The 21,824-nt window shown below is 42.6% G+C and overlaps 1 protein-coding gene across 1 annotated transcript in view; it reads left to right on the top strand.

Annotated features, from left to right (window-relative positions):
* The first annotated feature begins 20 nt into the window (after positions 1–20).
* EFTUD2 (elongation factor Tu GTP binding domain containing 2) overlaps positions 21–21,824 on the top strand; it is a 36,493-nt gene continuing 14,689 nt past the window's right edge. The window contains exons 1-11 of the mRNA XM_059670418.1: positions 21–179; positions 4,317–4,425; positions 9,245–9,410; positions 10,286–10,364; positions 12,151–12,226; positions 12,711–12,776; positions 13,967–14,002; positions 15,122–15,212; positions 15,994–16,076; positions 18,281–18,447; positions 20,820–20,944. Coding sequence (XP_059526401.1) covers positions 4,321–4,425; positions 9,245–9,410; positions 10,286–10,364; positions 12,151–12,226; positions 12,711–12,776; positions 13,967–14,002; positions 15,122–15,212; positions 15,994–16,076; positions 18,281–18,447; positions 20,820–20,944 — 994 coding nt within the window. The 5' untranslated portion in view covers positions 21–179; positions 4,317–4,320. The remainder of the gene's footprint in view (positions 180–4,316; positions 4,426–9,244; positions 9,411–10,285; positions 10,365–12,150; positions 12,227–12,710; positions 12,777–13,966; positions 14,003–15,121; positions 15,213–15,993; positions 16,077–18,280; positions 18,448–20,819; positions 20,945–21,824) is intronic.

The following is a 21,824-nucleotide window of genomic DNA, read 5'->3' as shown; positions in this document are numbered from 1 at the left end:
TGTGTCCGCGGACGCCATTCCTCCGAGCTAGTGCTCAGGCAGAGGGCTGTCCGCGGCAGAAACGCGACCGCGGCGTCTACGGGGTCCTTCGGGGCAGCAGGCGCAGGCAGCGGCGCGGCGTGGGCCGGAAGCGCGGGCTCCGTCGGGCTGCTCGGAGGCTTTGGCTGAGCCGGAGGGAGGTGAGTTGACGCGCCACGGGGTGGGAGAGTTGCTCCGGGTGGGAAAGGAGACTTGTCAGATCTGGGAGGGAGTTTATATGCTATCGCCTCTTTTACTTTACAAATGGGTAAACTGGGGTGTGGAAAGGGAAAGGAATGAAAGCCCCCCCCCCCCCTCCCTAGGCAGGAGTCATTCTCTCACTGGTCAGCCCCCTCCCCGGCTCCATCTGTGCCATCTTCACTCCTGTGCCAAACTCGCTCCGTGCTTATTCCGTGTTCCTTTGCGAGCCTGCGTTATAGCGGGAAGCTACCGTGAGGTTTGATGCCTGAAGTTACCAGTTTTGTGCAACTGTAGGCAAGCCAGCTATCTTCTCTGTGCCTTGCCGGAGTCATTCATTCATTCAGCAACTTCTTATTGAGGCCCTGTATTGTGCCAGGCACTAAGTGAAATGGAGTCCTCGCTTAAGTTGTAGCTGGGGAGACGACAGTAAACACATGTATAGATAGATATATTTCAGCTAGTGGGAAGTGTTAATAAGAATAAAACAGAGTGTGCACGGGGGACTTTCATAGAGTGGCAATTGAAGGTTTCGCAGAAAACGTGACATTTTCATAGAGACCTGAGTGAAATGAAGGAGCAAGGTATAAGTATCCAAAGGAAGAGCATTTCAGAGGAGAATAGCAAGTACCATGGCCCTGGAGTGGAAATTAGCTTGGTTTGTCATGTGAATGTCCTTATATAAAAATTTCTGCTGTAACTTCATGGATTTGGGAGAATGAAATTGGCATAGATGTGATAGCTCTTTGGAAGTGTAAAGAATCTCTATGCATATTTAAAGTTATTGTAATAGTTTATATTAGTTACTGGTCCTTGGGGCTCTTCTCTATTTTGTCTACAATCAACACTCTCAACAGGTTGCATTAGGGATTAACCTATTGCAAGAAATAACAGTATCTCAAAATTTAACATTCCATTTACTTAATATTTAACAGTGCCTACTTAGGCATTGTCAGGTAGGCGCAAAGAACACAGGGTTCCTGGATTTAAGAATAGCCAAAAATGCCCGGCCAGCATGGCTCAATGGTTGAGTGTCAACCTATGAACCAGGAGGTCACGGTTCAATTCCTAAGCAGGGCACATGCCCGGGTTGTGGGCTCGATCCCCAGTAAGGGGTGTGCAGGAGGCAGCTGATCAATGCTTCTCTCACATCATTGATGTTTCTATCTCTCCCTCTCCCTTCCTTTCTGAAATCAATTAAAAATATATTTTTTAAAAAGCAAAAAAATTGAGGGGGTTAGGGGGTCAATGGGGAAAAAGGGGCCCATTTGTAATACTTTTAACAATACAGATAACTTTTTTAAAAAGAATAGCAGCCCAGCTGCCGTGGCTCAGTGGTTGAATGTCAATCTATGAACCAGGAGGTCATGATTCGATTCCCAGTCAGGGCATATGCCTGGTTCCCATTGGGGGGCGTGCAGGAAGCAGCCAGTCAGTGATCCCCTATCATCACTGATGTTTCTATCTCTCTTTCCCTCTCCCTTCCTCTCTGAAATCAATAAAAATATATTTTTTAAAATAGCCAAAAAATAATGCTGGCTAACATTTATTGAGTCTGGGACGCTGATAAATTCTTTACACGCAATTTTGTTTAATCCTCTTAACCTTTCATGCAATGGAAATTATGCACTCCATTTTCCAGTTAAGGAAACAGGTTTAGAGAGTTGAAGTAGCTTACCTGAAGTTACATAGTTATTAAGTGACAAAGTTAGGACTCACATCCAAGTCTTCCAATTCCAGAGCCCAAGCCCTTAACCCATGTTCTGATCTATTTATTACTTGTAAGCTGTAGAGTTGTTGGTGAGGGTAATCAGTACAGTTAACTGCCATTCAAAACAATTAAATACTGGTAAAGCTGCAGAAGACGATAGCAGCATAGGGGAGTGAGAAATTGAGGATCCAGAAAAGCTTGAAAGGGGTGGCATTTGAACTGTACTTTGAATAGAATTTCAGTAATTGAAGTAGAGAAAACCACAAGCTACGTATTCATTAAAAAGAGAAAACAAGTAACTTTACAATAGAAAAGCCTGTCAGACACCACTGTAATCAAGTGATTACAGTAACATCACAATTAATGGGACAAATTAAAATCCGATACCACCTGATAGGAGATGCACTAAAAAGAACACAGCATCACCCTAGCCGGTTTTGCAGAGTGGATAGAGCATCGGCCTGCAGACTGAAGGGTCCTGATTTGATTCCGGTCAAGGGCACATGCCTGGGTTGCGGGCTCAATCCCCAGTAGGGGGTGTGCAGGAGGCAGCCAATCAATGAATCTCTCTCATCATTGATGTTTCTATCTCTCTCCCTCTCCCTTCCTTTCTGAAGTCAATAAAAACGTATCTTAAAAAAACACACAGAGTTACATCTGTGATGTCCCTGCTAGAAATGCATAACCTTAATCTAATCATTAGGAAACATCAGGCAAACCCAAGTTAAGGGACATTCTACAAACTCACTAGCCTGTAATCTTCAAAAGTGTTAAGTCATAAAAGTCAAAGAAAGACAGGAACTGTTCCAGAGCAAGACTAAAGACATGACTGCTAAACGCAAACATGCAATCCTAGGTTGGATCCTTTGCTATGCAGGACATTGTTAGAACAGTTTGTGAACGTTTGAGGGTCTGTGAATTAGGTGATAATAATGTGTCTGATTTTGATGGTTGTATTTGTTTTGTTCTGTTTTTGTTAATTCTCACTTGGGGATATTTTTTCCATTGATCTTTAGAGCAGTGGAAGGAAGAGAGGGAAGGGGAAAAAGAGAGAGAGAAACATTGATGTGAGAGAGATACTTGATACTTCCCGCATGGGGATTGAACCTGCAACCAAGGTGCATGCCCTTGACCTGGAATCGAACCTGAGACCCTTCAGTGCAAGGGCCGACACTCAAACCTCCAGGGAATGTTCCTGTTTGTAGGAATCACACACACGTCAGCAGTCGTTGGCAAACCTTTTCTATAGTAAATATTTTAGGCTTTCTGGGCCATATGGGCTCAATTGCAGCTACTTAGCTCTGCTGTTACAGTGTGAAAGCGGCTATAGACAATATAAAGGATTGCGCATGGCTGTGTTCCAATAAAGCTGTTTTTATAGGCATTGAAATTTGAATTTCATTAATTTTCACATATCATGAAATATTATTCTTTTGATTTTTCAACTATTTAAAAATGTAAAATTCTTGCCCTAGCTGGCTTCGCTCAGTGGATAGAGCGTCAGCCTGTGGACTGAAGGGTCCCAGGTTCGATTCCAGCCAAGGGCACGTGCCTGGGTTGCGGGCTCAGTCCCCAGTAGGGGGTGTGCAGGAGGCAGCCGATCAATGATTCTTTCTCATCATTGATGTTTCTATCTCTCTCTCCTTCTCCCTTCCTCTCTGAAATCAATAAAGAAATATATTTTTTAAAAAAAAATGTAAAATTCTTCGTTTGAGGCTTTATAAAATCAGGCAACAGGCCAGATTTGGCCACAGGCCATAATGTGTCAACTCCTACAGTAAACTTTTAAAGGGTGATGAGGCATTGTGTCAGCAACTTATCCTATCCTATATAATAAAAGCTCAACGACCTAACCACAGAACGACTGGTCAACCAGTCACTATGACGTGCACTGTTCACCAGTGGGCAGACGCTCAACACAGGAGCTGCCCCCTTGTAATCAGTGCGCTCCCATAATGGGAGCGCCACTGGGCTGACCGGGATGAGTGGCGCTCCCACTGCAGGAGCAGCCGCTCAGAGGGTGGGTCCACAGACCTCAGCTGACCAGGAGGAGCCGCACTCCCATAGCAGGTGGATTCCCACAGGCCACGTCCCCACCAGTGCACGAATCCCATGCACCAGGCCTCTAGTTCTCAAATAATTCAGGAAAAATAAAGTTATTTATACTAGTTTTGAAGCCTTCTGGTATTAAGTTATTTTTTTAAATTAGTATTAAAAGAAGAAGAGTATGTAAACAGACAATGAGTTGGTGTAATTGGAAAGGAAATGTGTGAAGGGATAGGGTCAACTATAAGCTTAGACATATAAAGTTTATAAACTTGCATGTGGGGCCATGTTGTGGAAGCCTTGATTACCTTGTCTGAATCTAACTCCTCTTCTTGAATTTTAGCATCATGGATACTGACTTGTATGATGAGTTTGGGAATTATATTGGACCAGAGCTAGATTCTGATGAAGATGATGATGAATTGGGCAGAGAGACCAAAGATCTTGATGAGGTAAGACAAATATATTGCTTTTTTCTTCTCTCTCTGTTTAAAAACAAAAACACAAAACAATAAAGTACTGAATCCTCTGTGCTCCCATAGTATACCATGGTACATTATAACATGCCCTCCTGGGGTCTCCTAGTGCCCTAAGAAAACAGCTACTAAAGTTCCAAAAGAAAATATAAGGTAGTCACCTTTTCCAAGTGCAGCTACACTGGGAACTCCCTCAGAAGCTCAGGTTTTGAAAGAGGAATAAAAGCAGTAGAAAGAGAAAGTGCAGATTCCTATGACTCCCCTTCAGGAGAGCTATGGAGGATGAAGTCCAGAGTGGTCTGAGACCTGCAAAGACACTGAAGATGCTTCTATGTTTTAGCAGTGTTCAAAACCAGAAGTAGGTAGGCCCACTGCTCATCGGTGGAGGTGTGACATTAATAAAACAGCAGAGAACCAGAATCACAGTCCTGGCTGCCATCTGTACTCTCCGTCAGGAAAAATGTCCTCCAAACTAGAAACAATAGAAAAAACACTGGGAAAAGAAAATTGAAGCCATATATGTGAGGGGAAAAGAGAGCATCTTGGGGCCTTAGCTGTGTTCGAGTCTCCAAGTCCAGATGCATTAGGTCCTGGATGGGGGAGACCTTGTGGAGGTAAGCTGAGAGCCACTGTGGTCATCTGTAAGAAACAGGACTGGCTGTGGTGCTAGAATCGGGCAACTCGTCCTGCTTTTCAGAGATGGAGATAAGGCACTGCAGTTCAGAAACTACAGGCTAGAAGTGTGCTATGCATGCATGGTAAAAATTATGGAAGGAGTTTTAAAACAGATGACTTTAAACACTTAGAAAGCCTGTGTGAGTTTTATAAAAATTTCCTCTTGATACAATTACTAGATTGAGATATAGGTCAGGTATATGCTGTGGATACTATATATCTTGATTTGAGCAAGGCACCTGATATATTATTTTTCTTATAAATCAGTTATTTTCTTCTTAAAAATATTACTTTAGCCTGGCCAGAGTGGTTCAGTGGTTGAGTGTGGACCCATGAATGAAAAGGTTGCTGGTTTGATTACCGGGGTCAGGGCACATGCCCAGGTTGCGCGTTTGATCCCCAGTAGGGGGTGTGCAGGAGGCAGCCAATCAATGATTTTCTAAAGTTATCGCCGAGACCGGTTTGGCTCAGTGGATAGAGCGTCGGCTTGCGGACTGAAGGGTCCCAGGTTCGGTTCCGGTCAAGGGCATGTACCTGGGTTGCGGGCATATCCCCAGTGGGAGATGTGCAGGAGGCAGCTGATCGATGTTTCTCTCTCATCGATGTTTCTGACTCTCTATCTCTCTCCCTTCCTCTCTGTAAAAAATCAATAAAATATATTAAAGTTATATTTAAGAATATCATTTTAAAGCAGTGGTTCTGAACCTTCTGGCCCTTTAAATATAGTTCCTTGCCAAACCAGTTTGGCTCAGTGGATAGAGCATCGGCCTGCGGACTGAAGGGTCCCAGGTTCGATTCCGGTCAAAGGCATGTACCTTGGTTGCAGGCACATCCCCAGTAGGAAGTGTGCAGGAGGCAGCTGGTCGATGTTTCTCTCTCATCAATGTTTCTAATTCTCTATCCCTCCCCCTCCCTCTCTGTAAAAAAAAAAAAAAATCAATAAAATATATTTAAAAAAAAAAAAAAATATATATATATATATATATATATATATATATATATAGGTCCTCATGTTGTGACCCAACCATAAAATTATTTTCGTTGCTACTTCATAACTGTAATGTTGCTACTGTTATGAATCGTAACGTAAATATCTGATATGCAGGATGGTCTTAGGCGACCCCTGTGAAAGGGTTGTTCAAACCGCCAAAGGGGTCGCGACCCACAGGTTGAGAACCACTGTTTTAAAAAGATATTATATACGTAATTAATGAACACATTCTCATTCAAACAAAATAGAAAGTATATTTTGATTCTTATTCCATTTCACTCCCCTTCCCAAAGTAACCACTGTAACTCATGACATCCTTGTGGAAAGTATAGGGCAGTGATGGCGAACCTATGACACGCGTGTCAGAGGTGACACGAAACTCGTTTTTTTGGTTGATTTTTCTTTGTTAAATGGCATTTAAATATATAAATAAATACCAAAATATAAATCTTTGTTTTACTATGGTTGCAAATATCAAAAAATTTCTCTATGTGACACGGCACCAGAGTTAAGTTAGGGTTTTTCAAAATGTTGACACGCCGAGCTCAAAAGGTTCACCATCACTGGTATAGGGGCTGGGTCATAACAGGAGACAAGGTCACAGCCATTGAATAATGGGATGGAAAGAGTTTTGATTATGAGTCACTGCCAGAGCTCTTATGACATGCCCCGGGCATCTGTGCTCGGGCCCATCCTTTTCAACCTTTTTCTCAATGACTTAGGTAAAGATAAAGTAGTTTATAAAATTTGGACATCACATAAGCCAATATATTGGATAACAGAATCTAAATTCAAAATGATCCCAACAAACTTGAATTGCAGGCTAAATAAAGCCCAAGAAATCATTCATTAAGAATTTATAGAGCACTTATTATTTGCAAGGAATCATGAGGCAGGGAGAGCCAAGGCATTATCTCTGCCCTCCAGGAACATGTGCTTGCCAGGGGAGATGAAGCACATACAAAAGTGTTTTTAATATGAGACAGGGAGGGACAAGAGCCGTTTAAGACATATTAACTTATATCCATGGTAATAGGATAAAAGGAGAGATTACTCCTGGTGGGATGACCAAGAAAAATATCGGAGGAAATCACATTCAAAGTGAAGCCAAATAAAGGGTTGGCATCTCTGGAGACAGGAACTAGAATGATTAATGATTGTCTAGGTTGGGGCATGGAATCGGGAAGTGATGGCTGAATGATCTAAAATTGATTGCAGTGATGATTGCACAGCCCTGAGTATACTAAAAACCATAAGATTGTGCACTTAAAATTGGTGAGTTGAGAGAAATGTGAATTTTATCCCACTAAAGCTGTTAAGAGCAACAAAACCATATAGTTAGGCTTGTGTGTGAATGTCAAGGTCACCAGTGACCTCTGTTCTGGATCCAGTCCTCTTCTTACTAGGCCTTCCTTAGCATCTGACTAGCCCAGTGATCACTTCCTCTTCCCTTGGCTTCCAGGGAATCCCCAGGTTTTCCTCCCCTTCACTGGCTGGCCCTTCTCAGCCTTTGCCGCTGGTTTCTCCTCATCTCCCTGACATGTAACCATCAACAGGTCCCAGGGCTCCATTCCTGATACCTTTTCTCGGTCTATACTCAGTCCCCTGGTGATCTCATCCAGTCTGTCAAATACTTTCTATTCACTGAGGACTCTCAGATTTATATCTCCAACCTGGACCTTTCTCTTGAACCTCAGCTTTGTACGTGTAACTGCCTTCTTGGCTTCTCTACTTGATGTCTAATAGGGCAGCGGTCGCCAACCGGTGGTCTGTGGACCACTGGTGGTCCATGAGTCCAAAAGATTGGCGACCACTGTAATAGGGCATCTCAAACTTAGCAGATCTAAGACCTAAATACTGAGCCTCCCCACCTCCCTATCCCCACCCCCCACCATTAGAATGCACTTTTTTTTTTTTAAATCTATTCCACCTCCCTGCTCCAACATCCCATGTAATATATTTATTATCCTCGGGTAGAGAGGCTGTAAGAGGCAGATATTAAACTGACAGGAACAGACATTGTGCTTGAACTTACCCAAAAGGCCAAGAAGTGATTAGAATACACTTTTGACTCTACCTTCAGAACATATCCAGATTCAACCTCCCCTCCCTACCTTTTATCCTCCCTCCTTCCAGTATATTCTCAGGATGGAAACCAGAGTGATTCTTTTTAAAACAAAAGTCTGATCATATTATTCCTCTGCTCAGCATCACTGGAGCCAGCTTTGTAGGATATGTAGCAGTATCCCGTCTCTGCCCACTAGATCCCACACACCCAGTATAACAGCCAAATACATCTTCAGCTGTTATTAAATTGCCCCTGGTTGAAAACCATTGTCCTTGTATTTGGTTTCTTTAACTTAGTATAATGTTTTCAAGATTTATCAATGTTGTGGCATGTATAAGTATTTATTTTTATTGCCAAATACTATTCCATTATGTGGATAGACCACATTTAATTGACATTTGGGTTATTTTCACTTTTCGACTGTTATGAACAATGCTGCTCTGAGCATTTGTTTATATGTTTTTGTGTGAACGTAAGTTTTCATTTGTACCTAGGAATGAAATTGTTGGGTCATGTGGTGATTCTGTGTTTAACATCTTAAGGAGCCGCCAAATAGTTTCACAAAGTGATTGCACCATTTTACATTGCTAGCACCAGCATGAGAGTTCCAATTTCTCCGCATCCTCACCAACACCTGTTGTTTTCTGTAAGAAAGTCTTTTTCTAGAACAGTTCAGTGAATCTAAGTGAACATTTTAAAGGTAGGGACTGATTCCCAGTTTCCATCTCTGCCTCCTGGCTTCTGCCCTTGGAAGGAATTATTTTCCCCTTAAAAGGGCGTGTTGTGAAAAGCCCCTTGTCTTCTCCCATCTTGATCCGCTTGTGACCAGCAGCTCACACTTAGGAAGGAGCTCGTTCGCATGAGCAGAGCCATCTGAAGCCTTGGCTTTATAATCTTCTCTTTGTGAAGGATCTTGCAAGAGTAGAACCTGCCCCACTGACTCAAGCACAGAACTCAAAATCAGAGGCTGTCACACATGTGAAGTCATTGCTCCTAACTCGTGAAATGTCAGTTATTGAGCAGGAAGAGTGTGTGCCTCTTACGGCCTCTCTTGCTTTTAGATGGATGACGACGATGATGACGATGATGTAGGCGACCACGATGAAGACCACCCCGGGATGGAGGTGGTGCTGCATGAAGACAAGAAGTACTACCCCACCGCTGAAGAGGTGTACGGTCCTGAGGTGGAGACCATCGTTCAGGAGGAAGACACCCAGCCCCTCACGGGTACGTCAGGAGGCTCTGAGTTGTGAGAGCGACAGTGAAACTAGAGCACTTCATTTCATAGCCATCAGCAAACATGAGAATTCAGTGAATGAACTGATTAATTTTTCTTTACCACCTTCAGGTACCATTTCTGGATTGAGAGTCACTTAACCCTGGTTTTTTGTTTATTTGTTTTAATCCTCACCCGGGGATATTTTTCCATTGATTTTTAAAGAGAGTGGAAGGGAGGGGGAGAGACAGAGAGAGAAACATCTATGTGAGAGAGACACATCAATTGGTTACCTCCCACACGAACCCCAACCAGGGCCAGAGATCTAGCCTGCAACCGAGGTACATGCCCTTGACTGGTATAAAACCTGGGACCCTTAGGTCCATGGGCCAACACTCTATCCACTGAGCCAAACTGGCTAGGGCAATCCTGTTTTAATATTCAATAAAACTCATAGCTTTTTTTTCTAGGGAAATAAGAGTTATTTCTTCATTTATCTAATATCTATTTAGGTGCTTGAAGACTGTATTTAAGTTCTCCCACCAAATAATCCCATCTCCTTGAACCAATCCTCATGATGCTTATTTTCTAAGGAGTTGCGTTCTGTAAGTGCAAGGAGAGGTTTTAACTGGCATTGACCTCAGCCTATATCCATTCCCTCTCCCTGTGTCCCACAAAATGAAGTTCAAACTCAGTCCACAATTCTCCTTTACTGTCTTGTGCAAAACAGCATTCCCAGAACTTCCTCAACATCTGAGTGACCCTTGAAAATAACAAATTGATATCACATATCATGCATTCTGAAAGCTAAGCCTAATGGAATAGAGCTCTGTATTTTTATGTTTTCTGCCTACCTGCACATCATTACTTTTTTTTCCCCCCCTAGAACCTATTATTAAGCCAGTGAAAACCAAGAAATTCACTCTGATGGAGCAGACGTTACCTGTCACGGTGTATGAAATGGAGTAAGTTATAAGGTCTCTCAGCCTCTCTTCATGAGTAGTGTAGGTTCATTATTACATGGGGGTATAGGAAATGGTTTGGGTTGAAGTAGCCAGTGAATTTCAAAAGCAAAATCTCTCTCTACAATTTTCCAAGATCTCCTTTCAGTTTATATGGTTTCTGGGATATTTAGTTTCATTCTTAACTTTTCTCTTGGCTCTCATCCATATCTCAGCTGTTTTCTCTTCTTCCAAATCTCTAGTTTGGTATTGAAAGCCAGCCGTAGTACTCAGAGAGTACTAAGTATTATAATTGTCAGTGTTGGGCCACCAGAGCCTATTTTGACTCAGCAAAATTGCTAAGTGTTTTGGAAGCATAACGATTCTATTTTAAAAAGGAGGGCAAAAGTAGGTAGGTGTACAGGGTGGGCAAAAGTAGGTTTACAGTTGTGAGTATGTGAAACAGTTTATTCCCTCTTTTTTTTTTTTTTAATAATTCTTTATTATTGAAAGTATTACATATATCCCCCTTTTTCCCCCATTAACCCCCTCCAGCCCATCCCCCCATCCTCGCCCCAGGCCTTCAGCACCCTATTGTCTATGTCCATGGGTTATGCATATATGCATACAAGGTCTTTGGTTCATTACCTACCACTCACCCAGAAACAGTTTATTCTTGAATTGTTATTTATTGATTATTGTATTATTTTCCATACAAATACTGTAAACCTGCTTTGCCTAACCCTGTATGTATGGAATAATTTAGACTCTTCAAACTGTTTTTGCAAATATTTAAACTGATTAATTCACTTGCATGGCCCTCGTATATTGAAGTGTTTGTGGCTCACTATTAGATAATGAAGCTTTTTTTAGCCACATTGTCATCTCGTATGTTCAAAAGAGTGGAGTCCCTCATCAAATGTTCAGCTCACCTACCATCATTTAGACATTTTTTTAAAATATATTTTATTGATTTTTTACAGAGAGGAAGGGAGAGAGAGAGTTAGAAACATCGATGAGAGAGAAACATCGATCAGCTGCCTCCTGCACATCTCCCACTGGGGATGTGCCCGCAACCCAGGTACATGCCCTTGACCGGAATCGAACCTGGGACCTTTCAGTCCGCAAGCCGACGCTCTATCCACTGAGCCAAACCGGTTTCGGCGATTTAGACATTTTTGAAGCAACTTTTCAGTTATCTTCAGAATTTGCTTCATATTCCTTTCTATTCTCAATGGTGATTATTTTAAATCTCCAATCTTTGAAAGTAGACTTGATCTTTTTAAAGAGCCAAAGTCATCTGAAGGCTACTTGCCATAAATAATGTGGGTGATAAGCAAGAAAGACAATGCTGGTTTTGGTAAAGATGGAAGTTCTCTGCTCAGCATTGTTAGATGCCATTTGTTTTGTTAACTAGCTCTGATGACAGTTTTAAAAGAGAAACTCCCAAAGTTATTTTAAGTCCCTTTAGCATCAGTGGAATAAATGGATAGCATTCAGTCTGAAGATTTTGAAAGGGATAGTACTTGTGTATGTGTGTTAGTTCTGGTATTGGTTTTGTTTATTTTTCCCCTTGCTTTCTAACTCTTATTATTTTGCTGTTGAAATCCTCGTGAGACTTTGCAGGTTGTGTCACTTTCATGGATAAGTCTATTCCATCCCCAAAGCCAGAACTATATAGGTGTAGAAATTCGCATCTGCCTCCGAGCACTGTTGGTCTGAAAGTTGTTCCTGAGCAACTAAAAATTCCTAAAACACTTTTGCACCCCTCCCCACTTAAAAACTTTTCAAATTTCCTTCCTCCTTTCAGTTTCTTGGCAGATCTGATGGATAACTCAGAACTCATCAGAAATGTGACCCTTTGTGGCCATCTCCATCATGGCAAGGTGAGAGAACTTTTAGCTACTTGGGACAGGATTTCTCTTCGTTCCTGCTCATTTCTTCAGCCCTCAGCGTCATAGGTTGGGGTTTGAGCCCATAAGGCTGGACCTCCTGACTCTGGGACCTCTGTGCTTATTGTGAAACCTCGATGTGAAATTCTAGCTTTTCCTAATCAGCATGCGGAGCCTGTTAGTAAACCACTTGCATGCCCAAGCCTTGTGTCTACAGCTGGACAGAAAAGGGAAAAATGAGCCTTACCCTGATTTTATATGACTTTATTTCCCTGGGGATGCTTGTCCAAGAAAGATTGCATCTTTCATTTGAAAATAATCCTGTGGGTTCAGTGTTGATCCTTTGCTGTCCCATAATCCTCCTTGTTCTCTTCCTCCTCTCCTTATCCCTAAATGATGTGTTGTATTGGGAGCCGGGGAAGAGTAGAATAGATTTTCCTCTGTGGTTGGCAGGTTTTAACCTTCTCTTTCCTTTCAGACGTGTTTTGTAGATTGTTTAATAGAGCAGACTCACCCGGAAATCAGAAAGCGCTATGACCAGGATGTAAGTAGAAGTTCTGTTGAGGGTTTAGGATAAGCCATTCAGAATATACAGGGGGTCTCTCCCACTCCCCTCAGCCTTCTCACTCACTATAAATAATGACGCCTTCAAAGTGCTGCTTTATGCTTGTAATCTCTATTAATTGCCTTTAAGAAAATAATTACAACTTTATCAGGAGCATAAAGAATATTAATCTGCAGTATTTTGAGATGATCTGTTCTGCACTTGGGATCCCTCCTCTCTTCTGATATATTCTGACTTTTTTTTATTATTGTTAATCCTTACTCGAGGATATTTTTCCATTGATATTTTTAGAGAGTAGAAGGGAGGGGGAGAGACAGAGAGAGGGAAACATTGATGTGAGAGAGGTACGTCAATTGGTTGCCTCCTGTTCGCACCCTGATCAGGGCTGGGGATCGATCCTATAACCAAGGTACATGCACATGGCCAGGACTTTTCAGTCCACAGGCCGACACTCTAGCCACTGAGTGAAACCAACTAGGGCTTTTATAGCCAATTCTTTTTTCTTTCTTTTGTTTTTATTTTTTATTGATTTTTAGAGAGAGGGGAAGGCAGAGGGCTAAATAGAAACATCAATAAGAGAAAAACATCATCAATTGACTGCCTCCTGGGCATATGCCCTGACGGGGAATTGAACCAGCAACCTTTGGGTTCATGGGTCAATGCTCAACCACTGAGCTATACTGGCCAGCTATAGCCTATTTTTTCCTGTCATAATATTAAAAGCTTCCTCTATAAATATAATACAATTGAACTGTGTTGTTTCATGATAAATTTACATGCCTATGAGTGGGGCCAAGTGTGGCTGCAAGTCTCAGTGTAATAATTGTTCAGTCTCTGCCAGATTGACTGTTTTGACATGGGCGGATTCCATGAAGGCTGGATGTGTCTCCCTTTACCACGCTAAGAATTGGGTGCATTTGGTATAATTTAGTTTTCCAGCTATACCTGGTCTTCAAACACACATCCCAGAAACACACACGCAGGGGCATTTTCCATCTGTGAAGGCACTGGTCTCATTGTCTGGAATTTCTGTAGGGAGACTCTGCTCTTTTCATGTATTTTCTTCCTGAGGCAGAAACCTTGAGTTGGGAAGTGGTGGGGGAAAGTTTGATCGTTTGTGTGGGAGAGGAGTCTGAATTCAGTTGGTAACAACAGTTTATTTTTTTCAGCTATGCTACACTGACATCCTCTTCACAGAGCAAGAGGTAAGCTTGCTTTGGGAACTCCGACTGTTCCCACACCAGACCCAGCAATAGTTTTGTAGGGAGAATAGGGAGTCTTTATGATAACACTTCGGTCCATACCACAAACCCCTCTCTCACTCCCAGCTCTTTATCTCCTAGCTTCTACCTTCCAGTCATCCCAGGATTTCTAACTTAAAAGAGAGCTGGCTAGGCAAGCTGTAGGATAAAAGGGAGGAACCCTCCTGTCCTTGACTGGATTTAATGTGGTCTAATAGGGCAAATACTAAGAGATGATGTGGACGTTTGTAAGTTATGCAGAAGCCAACGTGATTTTTAAAATTATGCTTAAAATCTGTAAGATAACTTCATCCATATGACAAGGCCTTTCTGGGAGGAGCTTCTCTCTCTTTTTTTTAAACCTTACCGGGGATCAAGCCGGAAACCCAGGCATGTTCCCTAACCAGGAATCAAACCAGCAATCTTTTGGTCCATGGGTCGATGCTGAACCACTGAGCGACACTGGCCGGATGCTACTGTTGTTTCTTAATATATTTATTTGACTAGAGTTTAATAATTATTCCCTATTATAGTTTTTTTTATTGATTTCAGAGAGGAAGGGAGAGAGACTAACATCAATGATGAGAGAGAATCATTGATTGGCTGCCTCCTGCACACCCCCCATTGGGGATCAAGCCCACAACCTGGGCATGTGCCCTTGCCTGGAATTGAACCTGGGACTCTTCAGTCTGCAGGGTAATGCTCTATCCACTGACCCAAACCGGCTAGGGCCCCTGTTATAGTTTTTTTTTTTTTTTTACTGTTTTTAGCCTAAAATGCCTAGCCCAGATTGTTTCTTTTTACTTACCTAATGCTTGGTTATTATTTTTGTTTCCAGTGTATGAGGAGGATAAAACTTGTTTTACTTTTTTGGTATTTGAACCAACCTCCCTCCCCAAATGCTGTTTAGCATTAAGATATTTCATCTTCAAGGTCATTCTGGTTGGATCGCTAGATACAAATCGTACCTACCACAAAGAGATAAATCCGTGTAATTTACCAGCAACTGGCAAACCCCAGGAGCAGAGTGAACCCCTCTTGTATAGGAAGAAGACTTGAACACTCTCTTTTTGTGGCTTTCAGAGAGGTGTTGGCATCAAAAGCACTCCTGTGACAGTGGTTTTGCCAGATACTAAAGGGAAATCTTACCTCTTCAATATCATGGACACTCCAGGTAGGACATTCCTTGACCCCTCTTTGCTTCTGACTAGTTAATTAGCAAGTGCTGTGCTCCAGGCTTTCCATTTGCTCCTCTCTTTACTCTTCTCTAGAATATTTAAATTTTAGGAAAGTGTATTCATTTATTCACTGGAGCCTGCTCAGGCCCCATGCTGGACGCTATGGTGACAAAGGTGAGTCAGACATGGTTCCCCCCTCAGGCAGGCTCAGTCTTTTGAAGGAGATTATGGCAGCAGCACACACACTGCTTGCTGGTGGGCATGCAGGTTACCGTGGGAGCAGGGTGCCTTGCCCCGTCTCTGGTTCTTTCTCTTTTGGAGAAGACCAAGTGGGGCAGAGTTTTAAACAGGAAAATGTGAGTTTTAACAGGTTGGTCTTCCTTGCCCAATGCCCTCATACCTGTCAGCCCTGCCCCCCACCAGCATCTGGCCAGGTACTATCTCCCTTGCTCCTGGCCCTCCTCTGCCTTTCTCCTGCCGCCAAATTGTCTTCTGTTCCACAGAACTCTGCTTACTGCTGAGTAGACTAATGTGAATGTGAATATGTTATGCCCTCCTAGCTAAAACACTTTCTTCTTTTTGTGGGACCTCTGTATACAAGTTTAATCCAAGGATGTGACTCTACTGGTGGAATTTTATTCACCACAGATTGCTGTGGGGAGAAGGGGAAGGGAAACTGGGAGTTTGCAGTACCCCTCAGACCACCTACCAGTTATTGTGCTCATCCTGCCACCACACAAGTGGCAACTTAGTGACTTCGTTGTATTTGCTTTACAGGACATGTGAACTTTTCTGATGAGGTCACGGCTGGCCTGCGCATCTCAGATGGAGTGGTGCTTTTCATCGATGCTGCCGAGGGCGTGAGTCTGGACCCCTACTCCCTGTTAGGTTTGCCCCACCCACAATGCCCAGAGCACTGAGCAAGCTGGGAACCAGAGAACATGAGAGTCTGTGGGATTAAGGCTCATATTTGCTCTAAAACTAAGGAAATAAATGAAGTTCAAAATTAGTTCTCAGTCCAGGGAAGTTTAAAATGAATGATAAGGACCCATTGCTATTCAGAAAAATATAAAATGACAAATGTAAATAACAGGAAGGGAGGTGAGCGTATTCATATAAATGGATTTTAAATATTAATGAATGTTTTTAATCATAAGAGAAATTGGAGTTAAAGGACCCAGGGTGTCTTTTATATTTCTAAATTGAAAGATTAGATAAATTGGCTAACTTCATTCATGTTGTCATTAGTGAGATAGCCAGCAGAGGGAGCCAGAATTGCCTTTATTAAATTGATTTTGTTTTGGAAAAATTTCAGATTTATTGAAAAGTTGCAAGTACAAAGAACTCAGCTTCATTTGCTTTGTAATTCTTTCTGTACGTGTATACACATACTCACACGTGTGTGTATTCTTCCCTTGAACCATTTGAAAGTAAAATATTTCAGAATGTATTTCCTAAGAACAAAGACATTCATTTACAAAACCATAGTACAGCTACCAAAATCAGGGACTTTAACCTTGATACATTTTGTTGTACAGATCTTTTTCTATAAAACTTAGTCTTACTAATTGTCTCATAATGTCTTTTATAGAATTTTTTTCCTGTCATGCTGCATAGCATTTAGTCTTCATGTCTCTTTAGTTTCTTTTAATTGGTTAGAACTATTCTGTTACCTTCTTGGTCTTTTATGAATTGACATGAAGAGCACACACCATTTATTTTGGAGGATGTCTGTTTGGGTGTGTCTGATGTTTCCTCGTGATGATGTTCAGGTGACTTTTGGCAGGAATACTACCCAAGTATATTGTGTTCTTATTAGTCCATCCCATCAGGAGGCCCATGATGCCACCTTATCGCATTGGCGATGTTAACTTTGATCACTTGATTAAGGCAGATCTATCAGCTTTTTTCAGTGTAAAATTACAATGTTCCCCTTTGTAATACATAATTTGTGGAGGGATACCCTGAGTCTGGTATACATTCTATTCCTACAGTTTTTATCATTTATTCATCATTCCTAGCTTGTTTTTATAATAATTGCAGGTGGTGATTGTCTGACTCGTATTATTCTTTCTGTATTTATTGGTTGGAATTCTGCTGAAGGAAGAGCTTTCTCTTCTCTCCGATTTGCTCGTTTATTATCAGTGTGGATACATGGATTTTTATTTTACTCTGTGGGTTATAATCCATTGTTTTGATACTCTAGTTATCCCAGATTTGGCTAGTGAGAGCTCCTTCAGGCAGACTTCTTTATCCTTTTGACCTGTCCCATCCTTTTTTGAAAAAAGTACTTCCTTACTTTTAGGCACAAAAAGATGTTCTAGAACAGTGATGGCGAACCTATGACACACGTGTCAGGTGACACGCGAACTCATTTTTTTGGTTGATTTTTCTTTGTTAAATGGCATTTAAATATATAAAATAAATATCAAAAATATAAGTCTTTGTTTTACTATGGTTGCAAATATCAAAAAATTTCTATATGTGACACAGCACCAGAGTTAAGTTAGGGTTTTTCAAAATGCTGACACGCCGAGCTCAAAAGGTTCGCCATCACTGTTCTAGACTCATCTTGTACTTTCCCTGCCCCAGTCCTTGAATCAGCCACTTCTCCAAGGAACTCTGACTCTTTATAGTGGGGACTGGTATTTAGAAACATCAGGACATGTTCCTTGCTACTGGGATACATTGCTTCTTGGTCCTTTCACTGAACACAAATGATATACATCATACATATCTGTAACTATTTTTACTCATATATTAGAAAATCATTGACACAGCAAAAATGAAAGAACGCATTCGTTTATCCTAATGCCTGCACTTGCATTTTAGCACCACGGGTTCTTTCTAATTCTCCTGTTCCTTCTCCAGCACTGAGAAACCTGGCTCCCAACATCATCAGTGTATTTATTCGTGAATCTGCCTTCGGGCAAGATGCCATCTGATTGCACCCAGCAGTCTAGGTCCCCTCTTTTCCTCGGGCTTCCTGTGGTACAATAGCGCCCTCTTTGACTTTGCTCTGGACTTTCCTGCCCTCTTGGCTCTGACCGCCTGTGCCTCCCAGGTGATGCTGAACACGGAGCGGCTGATCAAGCACGCGGTGCAGGAGCGGCTGGCGGTCACCGTGTGCATCAACAAGATCGACCGGCTCATCCTGGAGCTGAAGCTGCCGCCCACGGACGCCTATTACAAGCTGCGCCACATTGTGGACGAGGTCAACGGATTGATAAGGTACAGGGACCGTGGCAGTGTCCTCAGGGACCCTGGTGTTTATCAGTTTTAACCTTGAACTCTGGAGGCAACTTGGATTTCTTGGCGTGTGTTGATGAGCTTATTGGATGGGGCTAGAAGCTCACTGCATGGCTCTACAGCAGCAGTTCTCAACCTTCCTCATGCCGCGACCCTTTAATACAGCTCCTCATGTTGTGGTGACCCCCCAATTTCATTGTTACAAATTGAACATAATTGAAGCAAAGTGATTAATCACAAAAACAATATGTAATTATATATGTGTTTTCCAGTGGTCTTAGGCGACCCCTGTGAAAGGGTCATTCCACCCCCAAAGGGGTCGCGACCCACAGGTTGAGAACCGCTGCTCTACAGGCACTGACTCCACAGCCTGGCTTCCTTCACTTTCTGCCTTAACCACTTGTGCACACATCTTCACACATCTTCAATTTTGTGTCGTGGTCAGTTCCTTGAGCTCTAAAAACAGTCTCATCTTCACCTCATACCAGGCATGTAAAGTTGGGCAAATTACTTAAGCTTTTAGAGCCTCAGTTTTTGCTTCTGTAAAAGGGGATAATAATAATATTTGCCTTATGATATGTTATAAGAAATTAAATTGATATCTGATGGAACACGCTGGGCACAGTGCTTAGCAGTAACTGATCAGTGAATAATGCTAGCTGCTCTTACCTTATTAGCACTCAGTAAATGAGGGGGCTGTTGGCTGTTGTTTCTGGATATAGCTGCTTTATGAGATAGGTTTACAAGGGCTTACATTAATAAGTATGACATTAATAAGTATGATGGTTGGAAGACATAAAATACAGTATCCAGGTGGCTTTGAAGAATAGGTTAAAGGTGAATTAAAGACAGTTATCTGTAGGCTGAAGAATGTACTGGATGACTTCTTGAGGCCCCTCAAAGGGCCCAGGAAGAGACCGTCCTACAGAGAGGACCTCTCCAGTGAGGATTGCGGGCACTACCTCCATGGCCAGAGACTGATTGACGTGCAGGAGCTTCTCTGGTTGCAGCACTGATTACTACCAGGGATACCTCCTCCTTGTCTCTGGAAGGGCTGAGAATGACTAGAGCCTAAAATAATACCAGGAATCCCAAATATGAAATGATAAACCTCTTCAGAAAGGGAGATGGGGTGGGATAGGACTGAATCCCGATCAGCCAAAACAGGAAGTCACGAAGTCATGTTTAAGCCTCTAAACAAGAAATAGCCATGTTAAACATATTATTTAGGAATATGGGGGTAAATGCTTTAAAAGCAGCTTTGAAAGAATTGAAAGCAGTTGCCTCTGGGGAGCATAACTTGGGAGTGAAGTAGGGGACTGCTGTTTATAATCCAATACTTTTATTTCTAAATTAAACTCCATAAAACATTGTGTAGTAAGGCTAGGGTTGTGGATTTGATCCCTGTACAACTAATTTTGTTATAAATATTAGTGGACTTGTGATGTTGTTGCTTCTGCATGACTTTTAAGACATAGTTTTTTTTAAATAATTTGTTGTTGAAATTATGACATATGTTCCCTTTTCCCCCCCATTGACTCCCGCTTGTCCCCCCGCCCCCTTCCACCCCAGGACTTAAGCACTCTATTGTTTGTGTCAATGGGTTATGCATATAAGACACAAAGTTTTAACACACATTTTTAAAACAAGCCCTAGCCGGTTTGGCTCAGTGGATAGAGCATCAGCCTACAGACAGAAGGGTCCTGGGTTCAATTCCGTCAAGGGCACATGCCCGGGTTGTGGGCTTGATCTCCAGAAAGGGGTGTGTAGGAGGCAGCCAATCAATGATTCTCTCTCATCATTGATGTTTTTCTCTCTCCCTCTCCTTTCCTCTCTGAAATCAATAAAAATATATCTTAAAAAAATAAAATGAAAATAAAACAAGCCAAACAAAACAGAAGAAAGATCTTTAGGGTGGTGGGAATGGGGAGCAAAGTTACTTTTCTTTTACTCGTGCATTCGTTCATTTATACTGGTGTATGTCTATTTGTGTTTGTAAGATTGAGATTTCTCCAGAATGTACTTCTCTCCGATCGCGTTAGACTCATTTCCTGTGTTCTAAGACCTTTGTCTCTATCCTCCAAGTTTTCCTGTCTGTCCGGTGCAGTTAACTTCTCCAAGATCATGCAGTGTTCCCAGCTCTGGGAAGTCCGCTTGTTACTGTGCGTTAGCGGACAACTTCATCATGTCACTTTCTTGGACCCGGCTGTTGGCAAAGCTGACTGTATTATGTAAGCCCATTGGAGGGCAAGGGCTGGAGAGGCTGTGATACTGAGTCTCTGCCCTCTGCCCTCTGCCCTCCGCCCTTGGTGCGTGTCAGCCTGGCTCTGCACTCATGACCGTCTTTGTTTCAGCATGTATTCCACCGATGAGAACCTGATCCTGTCCCCGCTCCTGGGCAACGTCTGCTTCTCCAGCTCCCAGTACAGCATCTGCTTCACTCTGGGCTCCTTTGCCAAGATCTATGCTGACACGTTCGGTAAGTCTGGCTGGCAGTCTGTCTCGCCTGTTTCCCCAGAGTCCTGTGTGTCTTTCCTGCTGAATCGTTTAGAAATTGGCTTCAATCAACTGTTGTTCTCACATTTCGGGCTTTTTTTGGCCCCTGGACCCTTTCTTTAGGCTCGGTGGCTTCCAAACACTAGAACAAGAAAGGTAACTAGGAAGAATGAAGAAAGAGCTCCTGTAGGAATAAGACTCTCTCCTAGAGGAGTTATCTACGCTCACAAAGCCCCTTCAGATCTCTTCCTCAAAGATGAAGCCTCCCTCATTAGTAGTGTTCTAGCTGGCTTCCCAGCCATGTCTAGGCAGGTAGAAAGTTTGTAGACCCACTTAAGAACTCACGATATGCAGTCAGTGCAGGTGGTTCTCTGCTGCGATGCCCAGTTGAATGATTTTATAGGTTCGTGGAGCCTCGACCAGCTTCCCATCTCAAAAGGCTCCTGCACTCCTCTGTACCTCTGCGCCTCCTTCCGATTCCAATAGGCACCATGTCCTGTGTCGTGTGTCAAATTCTGTGCTTCATTAGAAGGGTCATATCACCCTGTTTTTATTTTATTTTTAATCCTCACCTGAGAATATGTATCCATTGATTTTTTTAGAGAGAGAGGAAAGTAGAGAAACATCAATGTGAGAGAGAAACATCCATCGGTTGCCTCCCATACGCGCTCCAACTGTGGGTGGAACCTACCACCTCGGTGTGTACCTTGACTGGCAGTCAAACCCGCGATCTTCCGGTGCATGGGACGACACTCCGACCAACTGAGCCGCGCGGCCAGGCGGTCCTCCTGTTTTCAGAGCTGAGGAGACAGGCTCTGTTAGAGGTCTCACAGCTGGCAGGCGCTGGAGCGCCAGGGTTTCTG

The sequence above is a fragment of the Myotis daubentonii genome, chromosome 16 (assembly GCF_963259705.1).
Source record: "Myotis daubentonii chromosome 16, mMyoDau2.1, whole genome shotgun sequence".
In the NCBI taxonomy this organism is placed as follows: domain Eukaryota; kingdom Metazoa; phylum Chordata; class Mammalia; order Chiroptera; family Vespertilionidae; genus Myotis; species Myotis daubentonii.
The sequence above is the reverse complement of the archived record's forward strand: the minus strand, read 5'-3'. Positions and strand labels throughout refer to the sequence as shown.